Source organism: Diorhabda sublineata, chromosome X (assembly GCF_026230105.1).
Source record: "Diorhabda sublineata isolate icDioSubl1.1 chromosome X, icDioSubl1.1, whole genome shotgun sequence".
Classification (NCBI taxonomy): Eukaryota; Metazoa; Arthropoda; class Insecta; order Coleoptera; family Chrysomelidae; genus Diorhabda; species Diorhabda sublineata.
The window spans coordinates 16087868-16110082 of NC_079485.1; the positions used below are offsets into that span (position 1 = coordinate 16087868).

At 29.8% G+C, this 22215-nt stretch overlaps 3 protein-coding genes across 10 annotated transcripts in view; 1 reads left to right on the top strand and 2 right to left on the bottom strand.

Annotated features, from left to right (window-relative positions):
- Window positions 1–1767: 1767 nt before the first annotated feature.
- LOC130451565 (calcium channel flower) lies at window positions 1768–11345 on the bottom strand. Of its 2 annotated transcripts, XM_056790662.1 has the most exons (6): window positions 11265–11345; window positions 11084–11204; window positions 10598–10796; window positions 10336–10443; window positions 9586–9726; window positions 6991–7127 (listed from the first exon to the last, which is right to left on the bottom strand). In XM_056790662.1, the coding sequence occupies exons 1-5, from the start codon at window positions 11265–11267 to the stop codon at window positions 9603–9605; spliced, it is 555 nt and encodes a 184-aa protein (XP_056646640.1). In that variant the 5' UTR covers window positions 11268–11345; the 3' UTR covers window positions 6991–7127; window positions 9586–9602. The 2 variants fall into 2 exon arrangements, with proteins under 2 accessions (XP_056646639.1, XP_056646640.1); XM_056790661.1 differs by lacking the exon at window positions 9586–9726 and having other exon boundaries at window positions 1768–7127.
- Window positions 11346–11755: 410 nt separating this feature from the next.
- LOC130451566 (uncharacterized) lies at window positions 11756–13049 on the top strand. Its single transcript, XM_056790663.1, has 5 exons — window positions 11756–11929; window positions 12032–12210; window positions 12261–12417; window positions 12475–12610; window positions 12664–13049. The coding sequence occupies exons 1-5, from the start codon at window positions 11877–11879 to the stop codon at window positions 12904–12906; spliced, it is 768 nt and encodes a 255-aa protein (XP_056646641.1). The 5' UTR covers window positions 11756–11876; the 3' UTR covers window positions 12907–13049.
- Window positions 13050–14419: 1370 nt separating this feature from the next.
- Window positions 14420–22215, bottom strand: part of LOC130451567 (sodium-driven chloride bicarbonate exchanger) — a 46698-nt gene continuing 38902 nt past the window's right edge. For 6 of the 7 annotated variants that reach the window (XR_008910750.1, XR_008910748.1, XR_008910753.1 and 3 more), the window contains 3 exons: window positions 18346–18545; window positions 17764–17956; window positions 14426–17066 (listed from right to left, as the gene is read on the bottom strand). Coding sequence is in view for 1 of the 7 variants with exons in the window: in XM_056790665.1 (XP_056646643.1) it covers window positions 17058–17066; window positions 17842–17956; window positions 18346–18545 (324 nt within the window). In the remaining 6 variants the exon portion in view is untranslated. Of the gene's footprint in view, window positions 17067–17763; window positions 17957–18345; window positions 18546–22215 lie in introns of all 7 variants that reach the window. The other variant, XM_056790665.1, reaches the window with a different exon arrangement.

A 22215-nucleotide genomic window follows, 5' to 3' on the forward strand; every position in this document is an offset into this window, starting at 1 on the left:
GAGTTTTTTGTTGTTTGGATTTTTTAAGTAGAATAAATAGCACAGTTAAAAAGATTAAAGAGTTTGAACTGTTGTACAACCCATTTTAGTACAGGCAAATAAGGTGAAAGTAAATAATAAGTAAAATTTGTGCTCTTAAAAGAAAAATTGTTTATCTCATAAACTAACCACTTTAACCTACAAGTATTATACATTTTGGAAATCAGCTCAAAGAGGAGTATCCAAATTTTACATAAAAAATATGACAAGTAATTTAAAAAAATAAAGGGGATGCTGCTAGGGGTGAGGGGGTGGCTTTTCCAGTAAGTTTAAATAAGCCATAATGCTTGCCCCTTCCAACATAAATTGACGTGTTTTTGGATTTTTTCTAAATACCAGTATTACAAAAGTTATTAAAGGTGGATACTTTTATCTGAAAAGCACTGTATATATCCCACCTCTATTCCTACATCGCTCCTGTTCAAAACAGTGCAGGAAGTCTTTTTCTGACAGTTCCTTCAGGACGCGCGTCGCTTTTTCTTTCACAGCTTGAACAGACTTAAATGTTGTTCTTTCAATTCAGATATGACCTTAAGAAAGAAGTAGAAAACGCATACTGCAAGATCTGGCGATAAAGTGGGTGGTCTAACACTGGAATGTTGTACTTGGCTAGTACATAATTACAGACATTTTCATCTGTTTCTGACGTAGAAGAGCAACTGGAACGCGAATAATCTTCAACGTCTTAAAAACACTTAAGCCTCTCAATAATACGTAGACCCGACAAACATTCATTGCAATACACTCGTTTCAATAAATTAAGAGTGTCAGTGGCAGTTTTTCCAAGTATCATGTGTCATTTCATAACAATCCATTACTCCATCTTTATGGCAAAACAAAAAACAGCCCCTATACAAATGAGGGCAACGGCTACACTAATTTGTTTACAGACACAATAAAGTGAACTTCTGACTAAATAGCTAACAGTCGTAAACCTTTGGTGCATGCGTACTTTTCCTGTAGTAGAGTTATCCTCGTTATGTAATAGCAACACCTCGTATGTAGGCCTTCAACTAAATTGTAACTACTGCTCAAAAAGTGCAAAATTTAAATTTCTGAACCCGTCGATGATGTTCATACTGAACTAGATCTAAAGTTGCAATTACATTGTCTGGTCCTTCGAGCCGGATATTACCTGTTGGGGTTTTTAGTGCTCAGAAAATTCAAAATTCAAAATTGAAATTTCTGGACCCGTTGATAATGTTCATGCTGAATTAAATCTAAAGTTACAATTACATTGTCTGGTCCTTCGGGCCGATTATTACCTGTTGGTGTTTTAGTAGTAAATAGTGCTCAAAAAATGCAAAATTGAAATTTCTGGACCCGTTGATAATGTTCATACTGAACTAGATCTAAAGTTACAATTACATTGTCTGGTCCTTCGAGCCGGATATTACCTGTTGATGTTTTAGTAATAAATAGTGTTCTATTTTTAGAAAAGGTATTCGAAAGCTCGGATTAGAACAGTGTGCTATATCATTGATAACATATTGCATATATAATGCACACTCAATTATTATTTTGTAGTACCTATGACGCTTAACTATCAAAAATTTAATTACACTCTGTACAGTGTTGCAAAACATGTTAGTTTATTATTATTCCATACTGCCTGGAAGTACTACAAATTTGAAGCTTTTAATCTATTCCAGGTATCAGATTGAATTTTAATTATTTGAAATGTTTTTTATGGAATTAAGAGAAAAGAAGAAGAAACCAAACATTGTCTTAATATAAGATAATTTTATTTATTGCTGCAACACATGAATAAACAATTTCAACAAAAGAATATTCACTATATTATCCTATTTCAAGTTGGATTTCAATAAAGGTAACGAAAACATTTTAAATATTTTTAAGACTTGTTCTTATCACTATACAAAATAATATACGTAAATAGCGGATATAAAATATTATATTCACAATAATTAACATACAGAATGACTCAAAAGTATACAGAAATGTTAATTCCAATTGTATACTTTGTTTACTATGTAAGATTCATAAATATACCGATTGTACATTATTTTTTAAAATAATTTCAACTTGACTAGCAGCACAATATTGAAACAATTTCTTTCAAATAAGTGTTGGTCACAGTGATGTAACTCTTGGGAAATACACTTCTTAATCAAATTATGCTGGTTTTGATCTCTTTCTGATTCAAATTGTTCAGTTCCTGATCTCACTTCTGATTAAAGAAAAACAACTTGCTCTTTATACCAATACTACTTAATTAAATATTTTTGGCATATTTGACTTCCATTTATGAATAATCTCTATAGAACTCACTTTGTGATATGTTTTTTCAGCTACCAATCTTCTACACCTGAATATTCTTGCTTACACGCTGGACAAATTCAACTAAAAGAAGCACTACTTTCTATAGGGTTACGGTTTTTAAACTATTAACCACAGTCATCGGAATGATGTTTTTTTTTGCTATTTTCAAAAATGGAATACATTTAAAACATTATTAATTACTTTATTTATACCTACAAGAGCAACCAAATAAATATATTGAGCAAAAATATAATTTAAACTAAAATAATACGTATTGGATGTAAAAATCTACCAATATTCAAATATACAGTCTTTAATAGATCAGACCAATATATACTAATCATATAAGAACAAAAAAGTTCGATGGATGCTATAATATTTACCATTCATTATTACTGCAAAATGACGTAAAAGCATAGTTAAAATAACCAAACGGTCATTAAAACTGAGAGAATTTCAATTAAACGAATTTCCATTATTGTTTTACTACAGTAGAACCTCGATAAGATAATTACCAAGGGAAACGTTAAATAATTTAAGTTGGAGGTTTTTTCTTTTTTTGATATATGTTATCAGACTCAATTTGAATAACATAATGCTATAAATAACAATGGAAATTCAAAGATTATCGCTGTATATAATTTTTCCTTATTATTACGTCATCTTAGAAAATAAACGATTCGCGGTAAATAAAGAGATGAGAATTTCTATAAAACAGACATAAATGAGCCATTATATTATTTAAAAAAAATCATAAACAATGATTTAAGTTTTATCTGCTGGCATACATAAACATATTTTTTGTACAAATCAATTTTACAATTGAATTTGTATTGAAAAGTCTTTTAGATATGATTTAATAACGAAATACGGTTTTGTATTTGTTATAACTTTTTTTTTAAATAGAATATCTTAACTTTCATAAATCACAACAAATTGAAGTTAATTGAAATTATAGAATTTTTCACGATCTAAAAAAGTCTCCAGTTAATACATGAAATGCAATAGAATAGAATACCCTTATATTTAAACATGACTTTAACAGGGTCGGATTATGTATGGTCCCAACGACTTTGTATAAGTTCATTTCGAGCCATGAAACAGTGTGTATCATATAGTTCGATAGTATCTCTTATAATGTAGATCAAACAGAGCAAATATTCGCCTGTTCAGGTAAAAATGATAGTTAAAAATATTTACTTAAAGTTAGTAAAGTGAAGTCACGAAATATACTTTTCATTAATGAGAATTCCTGAAACTACAGTTTGAAAAATTGTTAGTAGATACCTCCTTAAAAAACACGAAAAGACAATAGTGCACCAAAGTGCATTTATTTCTTTTAATCTTCATGGAATGCATGCAGAACAAAAAGTGCCAACGTGATTATCACTTGCAGACTGTTCCAGAAACCTTATGGTGAGATTAATTGTTCCACTACAACTTTGCGGCATACTGTACGTCGTTTGGGGTTTTTATGCAAAAGAATAAACGAAAAGCAAGTTATAATGGAGTCGCAGCACTTGCACAAACTCATAATAGAATATCTCGAAACAATAAATACTGCTAGATTGAGAAACCGAAATATAATTTACAAATATGAGACTTGGTACAACTCTCATGATACACCTGTCATAATATGGGTCGTTCGTTATTTTCTGTAATATCGTCCATAAATATAGGATTTCAAACAACAATATCACGAAAACAAAAAGCAGTACCCGTCAAAAAGAATAACAAAATTTTCAATGGCAGCAATGTAAAGTTTATCAATAGGATGTAGAATGAGCTATGAACGTCAAACGTCACCCGCGAACGGTAAACCCAATTATATAACAATGTAACTCAAATTTAAATATAAACTATAAAGTAAAAAGCCAGATATTATAACACAATAGTGCGACTCTGCACAATACTCTACCAATAATTTACAACTTTTGGGTCTTATCGAATTTTATATAGGTTTCGGTAGTAAAGGTAATTTCTTAGATTGTGAAAAATACTACACCAACAGATGAAACGGTTATTAATAAAAACTAAACTTTAATTACAAAAATATATCGTAGAAGATAATTTGGAATTAATGGATCCAATAGTTGAGAATATGTAATGTCTCATAGAAAAATAATAGGATACCTCGATTTGAACTTTTTCTGTAAATATATATAGTACTAACGTACTATCGGGTTCATGATAAGCTAATTATCCAAGTTTCTCCTCTCGATGTTTTCAACTTTCTTGCAATCTCTTTAATTGGCCTACTGCTACTTCTCTTTGTTATATGACATTTTCCAACTAAAAGGATATATAAAACAATGATAGATTAAAACAATGATAAAAGTGTCAATAATGACATTTTTTTTTAAATTGAGCTAAAAAAAGTTTAATAAAGAAATTAAGCACATAAAGTAGATACCATTTAGAATATGGTTGTATAAAACAATAGAATGTGACAAAGTGCATTATCATTTCCTCCCAACTAAAAAATTGTGAAACTGTAGCTATTCCAATATCTCGAGGAAACAAATAATCAGCTGACTATACTATGTGTATTTTACGTCAATTGGCGCCTCGAACATGAAAAAAAAATTATATTTTCAGTGATTTCCTCTCAATTAAAGATTTTATTGATGCTACCTTATATGTACATGTGAATAAATATATAAGTCAACTGGCTATATCTCGGTGGAAAACCGTCAGCTGATATTTTGGATGTTATTACCTAGGAGTTAAGCTGAAGCATCTATTGCATCAGGTTTTCCTCGACTTACTGCTAGCCGATTTTTGTCATATATCACAGCAGTATATTAACAATCAGCTTACACATTTTCAGCTGGGAGGAAATGAATGAATTTCGGCTTTATTACATAACTCTCTGATGCATATCACCAATTAACTTTCAAAAAGAAATAATTAACCGAATTATCACCTGGCTCCCGGACTATTAAGGAAGAATAAGATCAACAAAAGAGCATGTTAATTTATGAAAACCAATGAGATTCTTTGTACAAATTGAAAAATCTGTACTAAGCAAATGGAAATCATAGTATTTTGTTCACAAAAACAAAACTTGTCATTGTATCAAGCTCTTTCTTGATCAGGTACGAGGTATGTGGCAAAATTAATGAGACTAGCAAAATTATAGACAATTTGGATCACCGAATGTCTTAGATTGGTTTGGTTATACCTTAGAGCTAACACGTTATCTTTGACAGTTCTATAATATGTTTTCAAAATGATGCATTAGAATATCAAGCAACGTTTTTGTTTTTGAAACAGTTTATCTTGTTAACTAAGGGTCCTGAGGAGTCTTAGTGAATTTTTCCTTTTCCTGATATTTAATCTTGAGAAAATCTCATTTTTAAAAAACTGTCGAGTTAGCTGTCTAAGGGAAATGCTTTAAAAGGGATAACATTACTTGCTAAGAGTAAAATTATTCCCATCAATGTTCTTAGCATAAAAGAATAAACTAAGTATTTACAGTAAATGACATTACAAATACCAAAATAAACTAACTGAGGAAAATGCATATAAAAATGAATGTATAGAGTCAGTAAGTTGAGAAAATTCAATATCACTCTAATTGAAGGTTAGCCTTAGTTTCTTGGAAATCATTATTCACATTATCACACAAATTCTATATCACACTTTTGAACTGTAATTTGGAGTCAAATCGAGGTAACTTTGTATTTTATTAGAAATGGTGCAAGATAAAATATATCACCTAGTAATAATAAATTATATCACAATATGTATAAACTTTGCTATAATAAACAATAAAATCCAATTGAAGCTGTTAAACTAAAACGTTAATGAAGATAATTCAATTATATCTTCAATAAAATTATTTTTCAAACAGTTTTTGATTTGGTTTTATGTTTAATAATAACATACTTAAAATTAAGACACAATATAAAACGAATGGCTGGAATTTAATGAATCATCCTAAATAATTATTTAATAATAAATTTTTTAGCAGATAATTTTCTGATTAATGCTATTCAAAAAGCCAGATTGTTACATTTTATACAGCAACGGATAACATCGACATTTAACCCATTTAAAATATGAGCACATGATAAAATTCGTTTGAGCCTTAAGTTGCTGTATAAACCATTCTTTTTTAGTGATCTTTAACTGTAGTATATGAATTTTCAAAAAAATTACAGTAATATTATACAGCTATTTATTAATACACATGTATCTACAAATTGAAAATTTATAAATTGATATGTAGAAATTTAAATACTATTATGATTATACCTACAAGGGCATTTTGTGTTTATCATCGCAACTCCAAAAATTTTATAACAACTTCTGTACTTTAAAATAAACTACTGTTCTAAGCATTTTTAATCTGCACGACGTAAGAGTTCGACATAATAAAAATATTAAAGGCCCCGACACCTGAACCCTAAACCAAAGAAGAATTGAAGTGTTGGTCAAAAAAATAATGTCATAATTTAGGAATTTTATGCATTTTCCAAAGTTTTCAGTTTGATAATGTAGCAAATAAATTTATATAAAGTTATCAAATTCCCAAATTCAATATATTTATATCGTAGTACTCAGATTTCCACATGTCAATATTCAACTCTTACTTATAGGAAGGAAAGGGGAATTACTAGATGAGGAAATAGAAAATTGGAACGACGTCGGTTCGTAGACACGTCTACACGTTACTGTCAAAAACCGGCGTGCCCGTAAAACTGATCGGCTGCGCATGTGCGACAAGATTCGAGCGCGTATTGGTAGGTGGTACTGCATTTTCGGCTCGCGCTGCTTGTCGCATCTCATCAGCTGATGCCCTAAATAAAAAAATATTTTACAATATATTCATGAAAATACAATTTAATTATATTGCCCAGAATGATCACCAATAAGAGAAAGCAAGAAAAAATCACATATTGATACTATTCTTAGTAATTATTAATTTCGCTTTTCAAGCATTTCCTTTTGGAGGTATTTTCAAATTTCTTTTTCAACTAAGTTATAATTTCTGGAACTGTTGGTGATACTTATACTGAATACACTGTTTTCACTACCATTACATCAACAGTCACTAATACACTGTCTGACGTGCATTTCGATAACCAAGTTCTAGTCTTCAGAGACAGAAGGTAACCTAAAACCTATAATAACTTGAATTTTCTCACAAATAAGCCGTTTCCTCCTGGATCTAATTTTCGCAGAAGATTTATTTGTGGAAAAATTCAGTATAAAACAGGTAAGTCAAGTTATTAGCTTTTAGTTTACTTGCAGTCTCTGAAGACAATAAGTTGATTATTGAAACGAGCGTTAGACAGTGTAATTGTGATTGTTGGTACAGTGGTAGTGTAAATGTATGTTCAATTCCTTTATTGACCAAATGGCAATTAATTTGATGTCCATTTTAATGATTATTCTAGATCATGAGTAAAAGCAAGAAAATTAACGTTATTACTCATTACATACATCAGATATTGATAAAAGAATCTGAAAATTTAATCTATAATGCTATTATTAGTAAGGGCTGTTTATTACAATACATTAGCATTCAAACTTATAAAGTTTATAAAAGGGTTTGAACTAAGATACATTCTCTCTACTTTTACACCTGTGATATATTTAATCCCAAAAAATAAACGAATAAGAGAATTGACACATTGATCAAACTGTAGGATTTGATAAAGTACATAGCCAAATACAACATCCCATTCCCCACCAAATGTTCCTACCGTACCATTATATCTGTTTCATACGGTTATAGGAACAAGATTTTTTGATGTATATAAGAAATCTGAATACTTATTTTCATCTTTAGTTATATTTGATTTAAATTTTTCTAAGATCAATATTTGATCTGTATTAAAAACATTTTCATAATACAATTGTTAAAGGTATCATATCATTATATAAGAATAAGATTATTATATACAGGCTGCGGCAGTCAATCCTAAACTTTTGAAAGGCTGTGGATAACTAGGAAGTGGTCAAAACAACACTGAGTTTGCTGCGAAAGCGTTTTACCAAGCAGATAGCTATATAGTAATTCAGTGTCGTTTTCGTACTTATTTTGAAGTTAATCGGAATCAGCTAGTGTCTAGTGTAATTTTAACAAATTTTGAAAATATTGATGAAAAAATGAGCAAAAGAAGTGGCAGTACGAAGTCCTGAGAATGTTGGAAGGGTGAGGGTTGCTGTAGGAAGAAGCCCACAAAGGTTAGCGCATTGGAAAAATGTCGCATTTGGAATTTCCAACAAGTCTGCCCAAAGGATCTTTAGGTCAAATTTGCACTATTACCTTTACAAAATTCGAATGATTCAGGTATTGAACAAACATAATTTTACTGCTCAACGACAATTCTGCAAAACGTTTTTGGGCACTTTTGAAGAAAATGAGCTTGTCCACAACCTTTGGATTAGTAACGAGGCACATTTCATCTCTCGAGATTTGTGAACTAACAAAACTTCAAGTACTGTAATGATCAAAACTCTTATAAAATTCACCAACAATCTCTCCACTCAGCCAAGATAACAGTTTGGTGTGTCATGTTCTAATCGGGAATCATAGGCTCATTTTTTTTTTCAATGAAAGGGGGCAGTCTGTTACAATTAACACAGGGTATTCGGAAATGTTATTCTATATTTAAGTCAACATGCAGCTTAAGAATTCAAAGAACAAATCCAATTAGAAATACTGAGATTTCCTCAGCAGGAGGGACGTCATCTGACCAGTGTTGTTTTTAAATATTGATTAATTTCACTTACGTTTAGTCAAAGCTTTTTAATAAACAACAAAATTTTGAAAAATGTATCTGTCTATTTTTCAAGGCCAATTAAAAAATACAGGATTGACTGTCGCACCCTGGATTTGCTTGAGTATGAAATCAGATCCGACCAAATTTCCAATACTAAATTCAAGATGATAAGCAATAAATTAGTCTAAAAACAAAAGAAAAACACTTTGGGAAACCAAATTACTGCATGTTAGGTATTACTCTGGATAAATACACAGGGTGTTTCATTTATACTTGTTAAAGTTGGAAAATTAGAGAACTATAATAGCATGTATTGAGTAAACTTCTATTGATGAATAAATTAGTCAACATCTAAAACTTGAAAATATCCATTCAAGTTCAAATGTTCACTGGCTCTTATCATAAAATTTTCAATGAAATTTCTGGTTTTGTTTGAAACACCTTGTATAGTATAAAAAAAGAAGAAATCATCTTTGGCCAATTGTCATGCGATCATGCAAATGAACTAAAAATGATTGTTAATTACACAAATCTGTTAGTAGCTTATGTTGGACGCCAAACATCTGGATCCTCCATAAGAGTAGTGTGATGATCTGTATGTCCCATGCCAGTTGGAGAAGTTACCATATGGGGCGAGGCAACTGCTGCCATATCTTCCCTAGAGCCTCTAATTTTCGGCGAAAGTGTAAATTAAAGTGAAATAGTTAATTGATGAATATTTACATTAATTGAGATTAATTCAAATTATGTATCTTATTAGCTAACCCACAACCACATTCATTAGTTATACAAAAATTGAACCCCCTCAACTTAAAAATTTATATGGGATTATATCAAAAATAGTCTTCAGAAATTTTTAAATATGTATTATTAAGTAGATTAGCCACCACTATTCAATAGAATGTCCAAATTGTCAAGGACTCATTAAATATTGAATTGATATACAAAACCATTCAAAGTGAAGCACATTTTTAAAAAATGGAATGCTACTATAATTGTAAGGAATCAATTATGAACAAACATGTATGAAGATTTGAAGAAATACAACAATTCAAAAATAATCTCACTTATTCCATTTTCTCAATCTTTGACATAAATGGCATAAATAAATTAAAAAAATATTCAAGTGTAATTATAATCCCACTTCTTAACGCCATATATAACATATATATTTCTAGATTTATTAAAATAAGCATTAGTACCCAATAAAAAAATACTTGTAAAATTAATATTAATATAAATAAAAATAATAAAGAGATTAAGAGAAGTTACTTACTTTTTCCCCAATGCCATCATACCATATATCACTGCAGTTAACAAAATTAATCCACAACCAAAACCAGTAAAAATTCCAAAATTCAAAATTAAAGGAGGCAAAGCCAATCTACAAATATAATTTTCTCAACTAATATAATCAGCCCATATATAAAAAAACATGAATATTTATTTTACAATTAGGTTTTTTCACTGAAAAAATTGTTCATTTTTATTAGGTCATAATAGATTATTTAAATAATGAAACAAATGCATAAACTTACAATCCATATGCAGCGGCCCTGTTCCAATATGGTCTATGTTCAATAAAATCTGCTAATTTTTGTACATGTTCCACAAACATACAACAGCATGGTGCTTCACAGCAAACCAATAAGAATCCAGCAAAAATTTGCCATAGACCAGCAAATAGGTTTGCTACAGTTATTGTCACACATACCCATACCCCCAAAAACATAGCAACTGAAAGAATACAGGATAAGAAAAATAAAGCAACATAGATTTTTATTTCTGGAAATAAAAAAATTAAATCACAAAACAATGTGTAAAATTATGAACTTCTTATATTAAAAACTGTATAGAATCTACCAATGACAATATAGTGTAAGTGAATTCATTCAAATCTGAACAAAATAATAACAATCAATCTTGTATTCGATCTAACAGTATAACAAAGTTCACGACTCTTGATGTATTATAAAGAAATTTTTATTATACTAATATATTATGAGGGATTAAAACTGTCTTACCAAATCCTGCGAAGGTGCCAACTCCTCTTCCAGCAAATTTCATCCACCATGGTACATCGTCTTTTGCTACTGGATCTTGACCGGGCCGTGCCATTAGGGCTGAAATTTTGTCTTGAAATGACTAAAAACAATTATATTCTGATATCACATGAGTTCACATGACATTATGAAAATATCTCACCATTTTTAAAGAAAATATTAAATATTAACAATACACAATTTTTTGTCACTCTGAGGTATACTGTCAAACTTAAACGTCAACTTGACAAACAGTACTTGTCACTGGGTGTCTGTCAATTGATATAAGTGAAGCTCCTGACATAGTATGTAGTTCATTGGATAATAGACGATTCGTTTCGAGTTATGATATAAAAATACATTCAAAATATTTCAATCGTTTTGCCCTTATAGTGTATCAAAACAATTGAAAACATTTTTTAAGCACAATTTTTAAATTTTGCTGTGAAATGGGATAATCTTGTAATATTGGTTGCCTATCAGATGTTAATTATAAAAAAGAAATTATTAATATAGTAGTTTCTGATGAAAATATATATTATTTAGAATACTCACCAAGTTATTTATAATATATAATATGGTAATTTAATCAACTAAGGAAAAATAATATTTTGAATAACTAAATCAAATTCAGTGATAAAAGAACAGTGTCAGATAATTTGATCTTAATATATCGCACGTCCCTAGTAATATTTCAATTCTTGTGTTTTAAAAATACTTAATGTCAAAGCAGAAGTTTTCAAATTATTAAAAGGATAAATTATTAGTAATATACATGGATCTTTTTCGAAAAGTATTTGGGATGGATCGTAATGAGGATCATAATCAGTAAGTAGTTTTTAATGTCAACAATATGATGCAATAATATCTTAATTAGTATTTTCTAGAAAGTTTGTACATCCTCATATATATGTGTTTTAAATATTTCAGATTTAGAAAAGACCCTCGAGTGAGTGATTATGATAGTAATGATTTTTATTCTGAGGACCCTTTTAGCAGAAGAAGCTTTGATGTGCTCTCGGATCCCATACAAATGCACAGATATTTTGAGCAACAGTTGAGTGATGTCCTGAAAATATTTGGCTTATATAGAAATAGTGAATTTTCAAGTAAGTCTATTTATCAAATATTCTAAAATCTATTTATGCTCAATTTTCAGTTGGAATTCCAAATTCACCTCTAGATGATTGGTCACAAACACCTCCAAGTGGACCCAGTGAAAATCCTGAAAATTTACGTGATCAGTTTCTAAAACCAGGTTATGAGAAACCAGTAAAAAATTATTCTGATATGGTTGATAGAGATTTGGACGAAAGGTAAGCTTTATTATAGTTTATGTAATTGATTTCAGTTATTATGTAATTTAATTTCAGTGTGAAAAATGGAAATGTAAGTAAAGTATTGGAGGGAAAATTTGGCAATGAAGTTATGCCTTATGAGAAGCAGAAACCTAAAAGCTTCTTCTTTGGAACTAGTCAATCCATAAGGACCATACAAAATCCTGATGGGGTATGTACTTAATAACTTTTGTCAAATCACAACTTAATTTCATTGAATTTCAGTCTATAGAGACTCATAGAACCACTAGAGATAATGAAGGCAATGAAGAAACTACAGTATGTCATAAAATTGGAAACAAAGAATACTGTGTAATAAAAAAAAAGAATAAATATGGCAAAGAGGAAGTATCAGAAAATTTTGTTAATATAGATGAAAAAGAAAAAGACATATTTACCAAACCTAAAAATAATCAGCCCAGTGGACATCCATACAGTACTTCTGATTTCTGGAGCAAGTTCTTCTAGTTTGAAATAAATGACCAACAGTGGGACAGCAGTTTATACAGATTATTGCAAATTATGTTACTTTTATTAAACAGTAGCAGAATAATTTATTTTTTGCTATTTGTTAATAGAATTTCTTGAAATATATTTTATTTAAAAAAAAATTGTTTTATTGTTAGTACACTCCCTAGAAAAATAGAATAAACTAAAAGGACCTATTTTAATAGCGCACATTTTTTTTATCTCAACGACAACTTTATAGCTATAGCTATATTGTTTGAATATGATTTCATTTGAGTGATAACTTATAAGCGAATTTAAAGGCTCTATTACATTAAGGTCAGGCCATACCAGTGCTTAGATTTCAATCTCTTCAAGGTAATTTTGCATGAAGAGAATAAGTTATCTCGTACAAAAGAAGAGAAAGGTACCTCTTATGATTTTAATAAGCCAACAATGTGTGACCCAACCTTTTTGAATTAGCACTATATTGGTGTGACCCTCCAAGTTAATGATTTCGCATGTCATTACTGACCCTTCACCATACGCGTACAGTTATTGCATACAGCATTGTGATGATTAATTTCCTTCCTCAAAACTGACAGGATGAAACTTCAAGTGTTTTATTTCCAGAATGATGTCTAGATTAACCTGGTGGTCCAGGAATGCTTTCGATTTTTTTCAATTTTAGTTTTCAAAAAGTTCTTTCCATCATACGGACTCTTTCGCGATACTACTGACTGCGCCAATTATATTATCGATTTTTTAAAAGTGAATAACTATAGAATATATACTGAACACATTGTTTGCACCAACACTCACAATTACACTATCTGACGCGCGTTTCGATCTCTGAAAACGATTACTTGGTTATCAAAACGCGCATCAGACAGTGTAATTGTGAGTGGTGGTGTAAACGGTATGCTCAGTATGAATATCACCAACGGTTCCAGAAATTTCACAATATATCCTATGTCGCCTCGTTGGAATTAAACGGATCCTCCACTGTTGGTGATTCAATATTAGAGCACGACAGGCCTTGACAAGGTGTACATACCAGAGAACAAAACAGTCCAACTTTTTTGCAACCACATTTAACACTGCATCCCTTTTTGCAGTTGCAAAAATTGTGTTCAGCAATTTTTCCAACGTCGTTTTCATAGGTAAACAGTTTTCACCATGTTTTAAGAGGTTATAATAATATTGCGCGTTCACAGTTCGTTGTTCAATGAGTAAGTCAACCGCAATGAATCCTCGCTGAAAGAGTAACATTCGCTTTAACTAGCGCGCCTCAATATAACCTACGCTGGTGGCCAATTCTTTAACCATATCGCGTACAGAACTGCGTTGGTTTCCCAAAATGAGTTTTTATACACCGCTGCACTTCGTGACAGACCAGTCCAACATCCAGTACATCCACTTTTACGATATTAAATTTTTCGCAGTTTATTTAAAAACTCCGGTTTATATTTGAGCCACCCTGTATTATGAACTACAAAAGGATGTTTTCAAACCCACTAATCAAACAAAATTGTTTCTTATATTGTTTTTTATTTTATTTACACATATTTGTTAATATTGTTTATAAAATATAATGGTAATACAAATACCAAAGTTAAACCTACAGATATGCGAATGTACAGAATATTTTGATATATTTACAGCCTTTTCCATAAAATCTTTGAAAAACCTTCGCTGAGGACAAATATTATATAACAAATTTCGGTCTAAGATATTAAATACATATTGTTTTTTTCAAGTTACGATTGAAAATCTTGAACAGCAGACGTAAACAAGCAACTAAAAGACTAGAAGCAAGAAAACGTTTGGGATTTTTTGTGAATTTTTCAGTGGAATTTGAAAAAAAAAATAAAGCTAATTTTCAAAATTGCTTAAAGTGATTATTAACTATAGTATGACCGCTCATTACAGAGAGTAATCACGTGCATAGTGCGTGAGAGAGAAATTGTAAGCCTGAATCACACCATACACAACACTAAAAGGTATTTATTGGCAAATTTGAATAGAATTTTAAATACTTTTTTCAAACTAACATTTTTATTAGAATTTTAAATACTTTATTTTAATATCATATCATATAAATAATACTTTTATTTATCAATTTCATAGCATTCATACATTAAAATCTTCGTTCACTTAGTTAACTACTAAATGTTATACCTACATATTTCACACGTTGTCTTGATTTTTTCAAAGTATCTATAAATATATAAAATTATTATTTTAATCGTAATTTTGTTTTCCCTAACCTTAAATAGCTAGACGGTTTTTCAAATTTATGGTATATTAAATAAAAATGTAAGGGTACCTAATACTGTAAAGTAATATCTAAGAAAGAAATGTCGTGCTATATGTTTTATTCAAATACGTATCAAAGGTTATAAAATAAATTCATACAAAACGATATAAATAATAATAATAATCTTTATAAACACACAAGGTCCTTTCCAGAATAAATTCTTTGTTTTCAAAAAAGGTGGTTGAGAGGGATATAAGGGCGGATGAATTTTTATTTTAATCTAAATCGGAATCTGATTCCGACGAGGACGACTCTTTATTATTAGAGGTTCCACTTGTTTTTCCATTAAATTATCAATGTCCCACATTTTATTTCTAAAAAAGCGGACATGTTGGATTGCCTTACTCACTCGGATGATCACATTCCATTTTCATTGTGACTCTTGTCGTCTTAGCGTTTTATTGGTGGAATTTAAAAACAGTGCCACTTTTATCCAATATGTAAACATTATAGTCTTGAAATATTTTTTTACCCACACTATTCAAAAGATTGCAGATTGCAACTACAATAAAAACAATAACTTGGTTGCAATGAGGAAAATCGCTCCTTAACTACTACCGATATTAAAACAATCTTAAAGCGTAAAGTGTTCAATGAATGGGAGATCAAATGGTCAACATCCACACACAAACTTCGTGAAGTGAAAGACTCAATAAAACCATGGTCAATACTACCGAAAAATCGCAGAGATGAAGTTCTTCTAATACGTCTGCGTCTAGGCCATACGCGACTGACGCACAGCTACTTATTTGATGCGAAGCCCGAACCAAAATGTAGCAACTGAAATTGCAAATTAACTATAAAACACATAATCGCAGAATGTCCATCTCTTAACTCAGAAAGATCATCATTAAATCTACCACTCGGAACAATACGTGAAATTTTAGGACCAAAATACAACATTACTTACCTTAAAAATTACCTTAAACAGGTCTCTATCATAAAATTAATTTAACAATTATTCATAGATTAAATACTTAATCTTTACTAAATCTCTAATAACCAGTATACGGTTGATGCGAATATTGTAATAAAAAAAAAGAAAATCGCTCCAGTTTTTATAAATAATAAATATTTATTATGCTTTGTATCCTCAGATGCATTTTGTCAAAATTCTAAAAGTATTAAAGCAATGACGCGTTTAGAAATGATTGTTCTTCAGATTGAATAACGTAAATAGACAGTTCAAATTTAGTTCCATGAATATCACAGCCACTTTTAACAATAAAATTTATTTTAAAATAGAGGATAGTCAATGTATAACATAACTATAATACCACATATTAAAGAATAATAAAAATTAAAGTACATGTTTAACATGCGCTATTATACAGTCACATAATTCTTACTGTAAAAGTGCATGTTAGAAATGTAGTTTAATTTTTAATTTTTATCAAAGTAAATAAATAACTTAATAAAACAGAAGCTTAAAATAATTATTAATATAAAATTTTTAGAATATAATAATAATAAATTAATATAACGTGCGTGTGAACTTGACTTTCTCAGACATTGCTTCAGCCAATACGAATCGTTATAAAAGGTACTACTAGCATCCCATGAACCGATCACGCGTTTTTATTGCTCTCAATACCGACAGGCCAGATTATAGTACATACACAAATCCATAGATTTTTGAGACATAAGATATAGAAAAAGAAAACTAATACATTGACTATATTTAACTAATTTCTCTATTACCTAAATGTTTTTTAAAGGAAACCGTATCAAGGGTATTAAAATATATTTTTTATGTAAAAAACTGTTGATATAATACTGGAATGGATGAATTTAGTCGTTAGTCATATGATTTGAATATGGACCTCCTCCACGTTTCATCTAATGAGTTTATTTAGGGATTCTGAAAAATGAAATAAAATTTTGTTGTTAAGCTTTTAATTTTATCGCATGTCCTAATTGTTTTGTTTAAATCAAAACTTTATAAAGCTCTCTGCCGTTTTTTTGGATTCAAGGTGCTTTTAAGATCGTATTAATACTTTCAATTTTTTTATAATCAAGTCTTTTCAACGAGTGCTTCACTTGGCACTCACGACAACTACTTTGACGACCACGATCACGAATGCTATTATTATTATTATTATTATAAGCAATTGAAGCTAAGTACTCATGTACATGTAATAGTTTAATTAAATACAAGAAAAACAATTTGTGGTGTTTTAAAACCTTGGATCTCATTATAACCAAATTTCACAATGTATATATTTATAAAAAAAGAAAAAACATATTTTTCAATTTAAAAACAAAATGTGAACAAAACAATGGGGGCACGCAATGATTTTTTGAAATAACCCAGAAATGAGGAATTGTATAAAATTTTAGAGAAATATTGATTATTTACTTGAAAATTTTTTGTAATTATAATTTACTTGGAACGAAGTCAAGTCAATATCAATTCAGCTTTTTAATAAAACTAAGTTTTGTTAAATTAAAAATGAAGGATTTTCAATTTTTTTTAATTCTTCTAGTTCAAAACCATGGTAAGAGAAAGATATGAAATAGTTTTGATATTATGATGATTATAATTAGCTTCTACTTACAGTTTATATGAAATAGTGTATACTGTGTTGATGTCTAATGTATATTTAAATTTAAATATGAAGAGACGTGTCTGTCACCTTTATGATGAAACCCTCGTCCTCTTCTTCTTGACAAGTCGACAGTCTTTTCTCCAGCTTTTCATCTTTAATAATTTTTTCCTCTTTTCGTCCAGGTTTCTTCTTTTTAAACTTACTATAATAAAAAATTGTTTGAGAGGAGTAAAAATAATGGTAAAACAATGTATGAGAAATATGTTATTTCTATATATGTCCCTTTTCACTGATTTCTTCACAAACATTTCTTCGGTTTGGCTATATAATTAGTATCTCAAGAATTAAACTTTTTAAATGAATTCTGCCTTTGGTTCAAGTCTATAAGGGAAACTTGATCTTGTTTGAAACGATTCTTATATGCTCAACCCAGCTGATATGTTTATTGTACTTCAAATTATTTCATTTGAAAACATTGAAATTTTAATAGAGGTAAAACTTTGTATTGTTCCGCTTCCGTTTGTTCATTACATAATTATTATAATTGTTGATTCCAATGTGGAAATATGGTGGTTTCAATATAATACTCACGTTTTACTCCTGGGACTCTTCTTTTTTACTTTTTCTTGACTTTGGCAATCATTCACATGTTTCCATATACCTGTTTTATCCACTTCTTCGGAAATATTAATTGCAGATAAAGGTATATTCATAACATTTCCGTTGGCTAAGGGAATTTTCAAATTTCCAGATTTTTTTTGGAGCTCTATTGGATTTTTTCCCGATCTTTCCTGAAAATGGTACCAAGTTATTTTATGAAGAAGCAGCCTTTTTTTATAGAAAAGCATAAGCGCACCCATATTGGTACAGTTGGATTACCACTTAGGCAACATTGAAATCACATTTTAATTACTTATAGACAATTATCAAACATAATATTGACTTTAGGATTGTTGTTCGTTGCAAATATAAAGAGGAGAATAACAGAAGCAGTACCGTTACTGAAAAAATTCAGCGTAGAAGTATTATTTGGAACTGAAAGAAGGGTAAGACAAATCCAGTCAACCATATTTAAAATTGTACATACAATAAAAAACAATTAACCTTAAAGTAAAAAAACAGTTTGATGGATAGCAAGAGTACAGTGACTGGACAAATTGAGTTCAGAGTTCTGAAACTTATCAATAAAGAAAGTTAGTCAACCAAACTGTACACATACAAAAGTAAAGCAATTGTTCTTCAAGTTAAGAAAGCAACTTAATGAAGCAATTATACAATAAACCTATAATAAAACATAGAAAACCTGGAACAACAATGAGATAAATAAGGACAGGGATAGCAGAATACTCATGCAGGATTTCAACAGTTTTTTTTTCGCAGTAAACTTGTATGTGCTCTTAAGTACTGATTAAATTAATGAGATTGAACTAAAACAGAACTTATTTATTGAAAGAGATGAAGAAACTGGTTATGAAAACAAAAGAGTATAAAAACAGCATGTTAAGTTCGGTGCTGTGTGGATAAACCAAACCAAAATAAACTCAGTATATTAGTATAATGCATGAGAGCTCCAGTTGAAATTACCTTGAAAAATAGTTAGAAACCTCTATTATCAACAAGTGTTGGGCTAATTGAAAGTAATAACATTTTTAAATAAATAAATGAACTTAGTCTGTACAATAAAAATCCATTGGTACTAAATATAAAAAAAGTTTGTATGTGAATAAATCAATAAATGAACCTTGGTATTTTCATTTGATTATTAATAAGTTAACAAAATGAGATAAAAATTGTGTAAAAATACTGAATATTGCTAGTGCTAGTGAGTAAAGAAAACGACTCAAGCGACACCCCTTGCAATCGTAAGTCACTGGCAAAAAAACTAAACAGCAAAATGTATTAACTTCAAAATATAGAAAAACTTATTCCATTCATGAAAAAGCGATTGGAGGCTGTCATTAGAGCAAGAGGAGAGAACATTAAATATTAATAGGCTAATTTCAAAAAAATTATTATTTTGAAAAATTTAAGCCTGTATTTTCTTTACTGTTAATTATAACCTTTTTTCATTGTTTAAGATTTTCTTTGTTAGATATTATTTATTTATAAAAAAAATGATTAAATATCGACATAGACACTCATTATAAAGCTAAGACTAAGTGCTTTGAGATGCTAAAATTAGAAAAAGAATGGGAGCTACAGATTTTTTGCTAGAGACTTTCGACAGCGATGTGTACGACCTGAGTTGATTTTTTAGCTGAAATCTGAAAATAACTTCCTTTCAGATTGAAACGCTTGCTTTTTGGTTTATTTTCTAGCTGCTCTTTAATAACTAATAAATTTTCATTTTTATTATGAACACAATAACTAACAGCATATAAACAACTGAAATTTACTACAATACGCTGAAAAAAGTATGGATATTAGGAAGTAAACAAAATAATAACACACAGCGATTCCAATAACATAATGAAATTCGAACTTTTCGCTAAGTATTTAGCACTCGTCGTTTAGTTGTTTCTCATTGTATTGTTAAAGTTATGGTGAAGTAAATGCTATGCTTTTTATTTATTAATTGTTGTTTTGCACCTGTTTATCAATGAATTAATTCTAGATATTTCTAGTTGCATTCAGTGCTAATAATGAGATTTTTGTTGTGCTGCTCAGAACAAGTTATAAGTAATTCACTCATTCTCCAAGTCTTTTTTAGGTTTGTTGCTTCTGTATATCAAATCAACAAAACTAGCTAATGCACAATTTAATGTTAGTAAAATTCATTTAATTAATATAAACATTTTTTATCGCAGTAAGGGGAATTTATTCTGTTTAGATGATCCACACTTTATTATATGTTACAGTGTGAGCTGGTGCAAAAATTATTCCGAATAAAACTTGTGTAATGTTTACTTACGTTTTTGTGGTGACGTATGATGAGAACAAAAAAAACAAAATAAATAAAAAAAAATAAATGTAATTTATTGAAAAATAAATAGAACTATAAAATATAAATGAAATAGTTATAAGATATGTAACGACAATTTATCACATTTAGAATTCCAAGTTATTGCAGAAAAAATAACAACTGGAAACATAACATTTGTGTAAGTAGCTTATTAAAATGATCCTTGTAAATGCTTGAAGCACTGGTCAAAAATTTGGTTCTTATGCTTCATAATTTAGCATAGAATATAACAGAAAACTGAATTGTAATCTAACAGTTTAAGGTAGTTGTAATATTTTGACAAAACAGATAAGAAACCTAAGTAATTATTCAATTAATTTAGCAAAAAGCGCCTAGTGAAAACTTTTATTTACAAATGAGGAAATAGTAATTAATTGTTAAATGAAAATTTTGACAAGGACCTCAAGATACAATCAAATATACATGTATATTCAAGCATATAAAATTTTGCATCAATTATTTCTTTATCTTGAATACAAGTGAATTAAGCTACTACTTTAATGGAAAAGGCACTGAATTTGAAGATAAATATTAGACAAATACAATTGAACCAATGCTAATAATATCACAATTGAAATATTGCAGAGAATTAAATCTTAATCAATTTAATCATTAGCTTATCTATACAAAATGCCAGTCCAAAAAATTCTAGTTTGTTTATCATTTATGATAGTGTAGAAAAAATTAAAGCTATCGGATAGCTGCAATTTCTGGAACCATTGATGATATTTATAGTAGACACTGTTTACTGCCCCACAATGCCCACATCCAAACCAGATCATATATTTACTTACAATAAACAGTTTCGGGTGTATTGGACTAGTTAATATTCAGTTCGAATGACTAGATAGTATAGATAGACTAGAGTTTTTGGGTGCTTTGTGCTGCTAAGTTGTAACTTTTTCTTTAGAGAAGGAAGAATATCGAAAATGAGGACTGCAGATGAACGTAGAAAAGACACAGTTCTTTTGTAAAGGAGAGGATACAACTGATATACAAATAGAAAACAAGGAAATTATAACGAGATGTGAGAACCATAAATATCTAGGAGTTATTTTTGACAAAGTGGAAACAAGTGGAACGAACATAGAATATAGAATAAAAAGAGCAAAATTATAACTAAATGAATAATTGACAAACAGCGCAATAACGTCTGCTCGTCGAGCACGTCTTGTAGATAGGAGGGATTATAATCGATAACTCGAAAGAGTATCTGTCGCAGTAGTATCGATAAAACAGAGTCAGGTCGACGACCTTTCTTCTATGTTCTAAGCTGTCAACTCTGGATCGCTTATAAGTAGAATTGCTTCCTTCTGTATTGAGTCGAGCATCCTCAGGGTATACTTGAGAGCTGAGCTCCGAATATGCGCGCAATACTCCAAAGATGGACAAATATGGTCCTTGTAGAGCATCAGTAGCGGAGTATATGGCTTTTTGGTCTTAAAGAGGAATCCAAATTTTTGTAAAACTGCCCCAGCAAATTCGGCCACGAGACTTTG

Bases quoted from the DNA above. Each gene is read 5' to 3' on its own strand.
- LOC130451565 (XM_056790661.1), bottom strand. The intron at 10,797-11,083 runs GTAAGACAGTTT...GTATTCTTTCAG, and splicing joins TGGCACCTTCGCAGGATTTG to TTGCTATGTTTTTGGGGGTA. The intron at 7,128-10,335 runs GTAAGTAACTTC...TTTTTTATTTAG, and splicing joins ATGATGGCATTGGGGAAAAA to GGCATCAGCTGATGAGATGC.
- LOC130451566 (XM_056790663.1), top strand. From the start codon at position 11,877: ATGGATCTTTTTCGAAAAGTATTTGGGATGGATCGTAATGAGGATCAT. The intron at 11,930-12,031 runs GTAAGTAGTTTT...TAAATATTTCAG, and splicing joins CGTAATGAGGATCATAATCA to ATTTAGAAAAGACCCTCGAG. The intron at 12,611-12,663 runs GTATGTACTTAA...ATTGAATTTCAG, and splicing joins CCATACAAAATCCTGATGGG to TCTATAGAGACTCATAGAAC.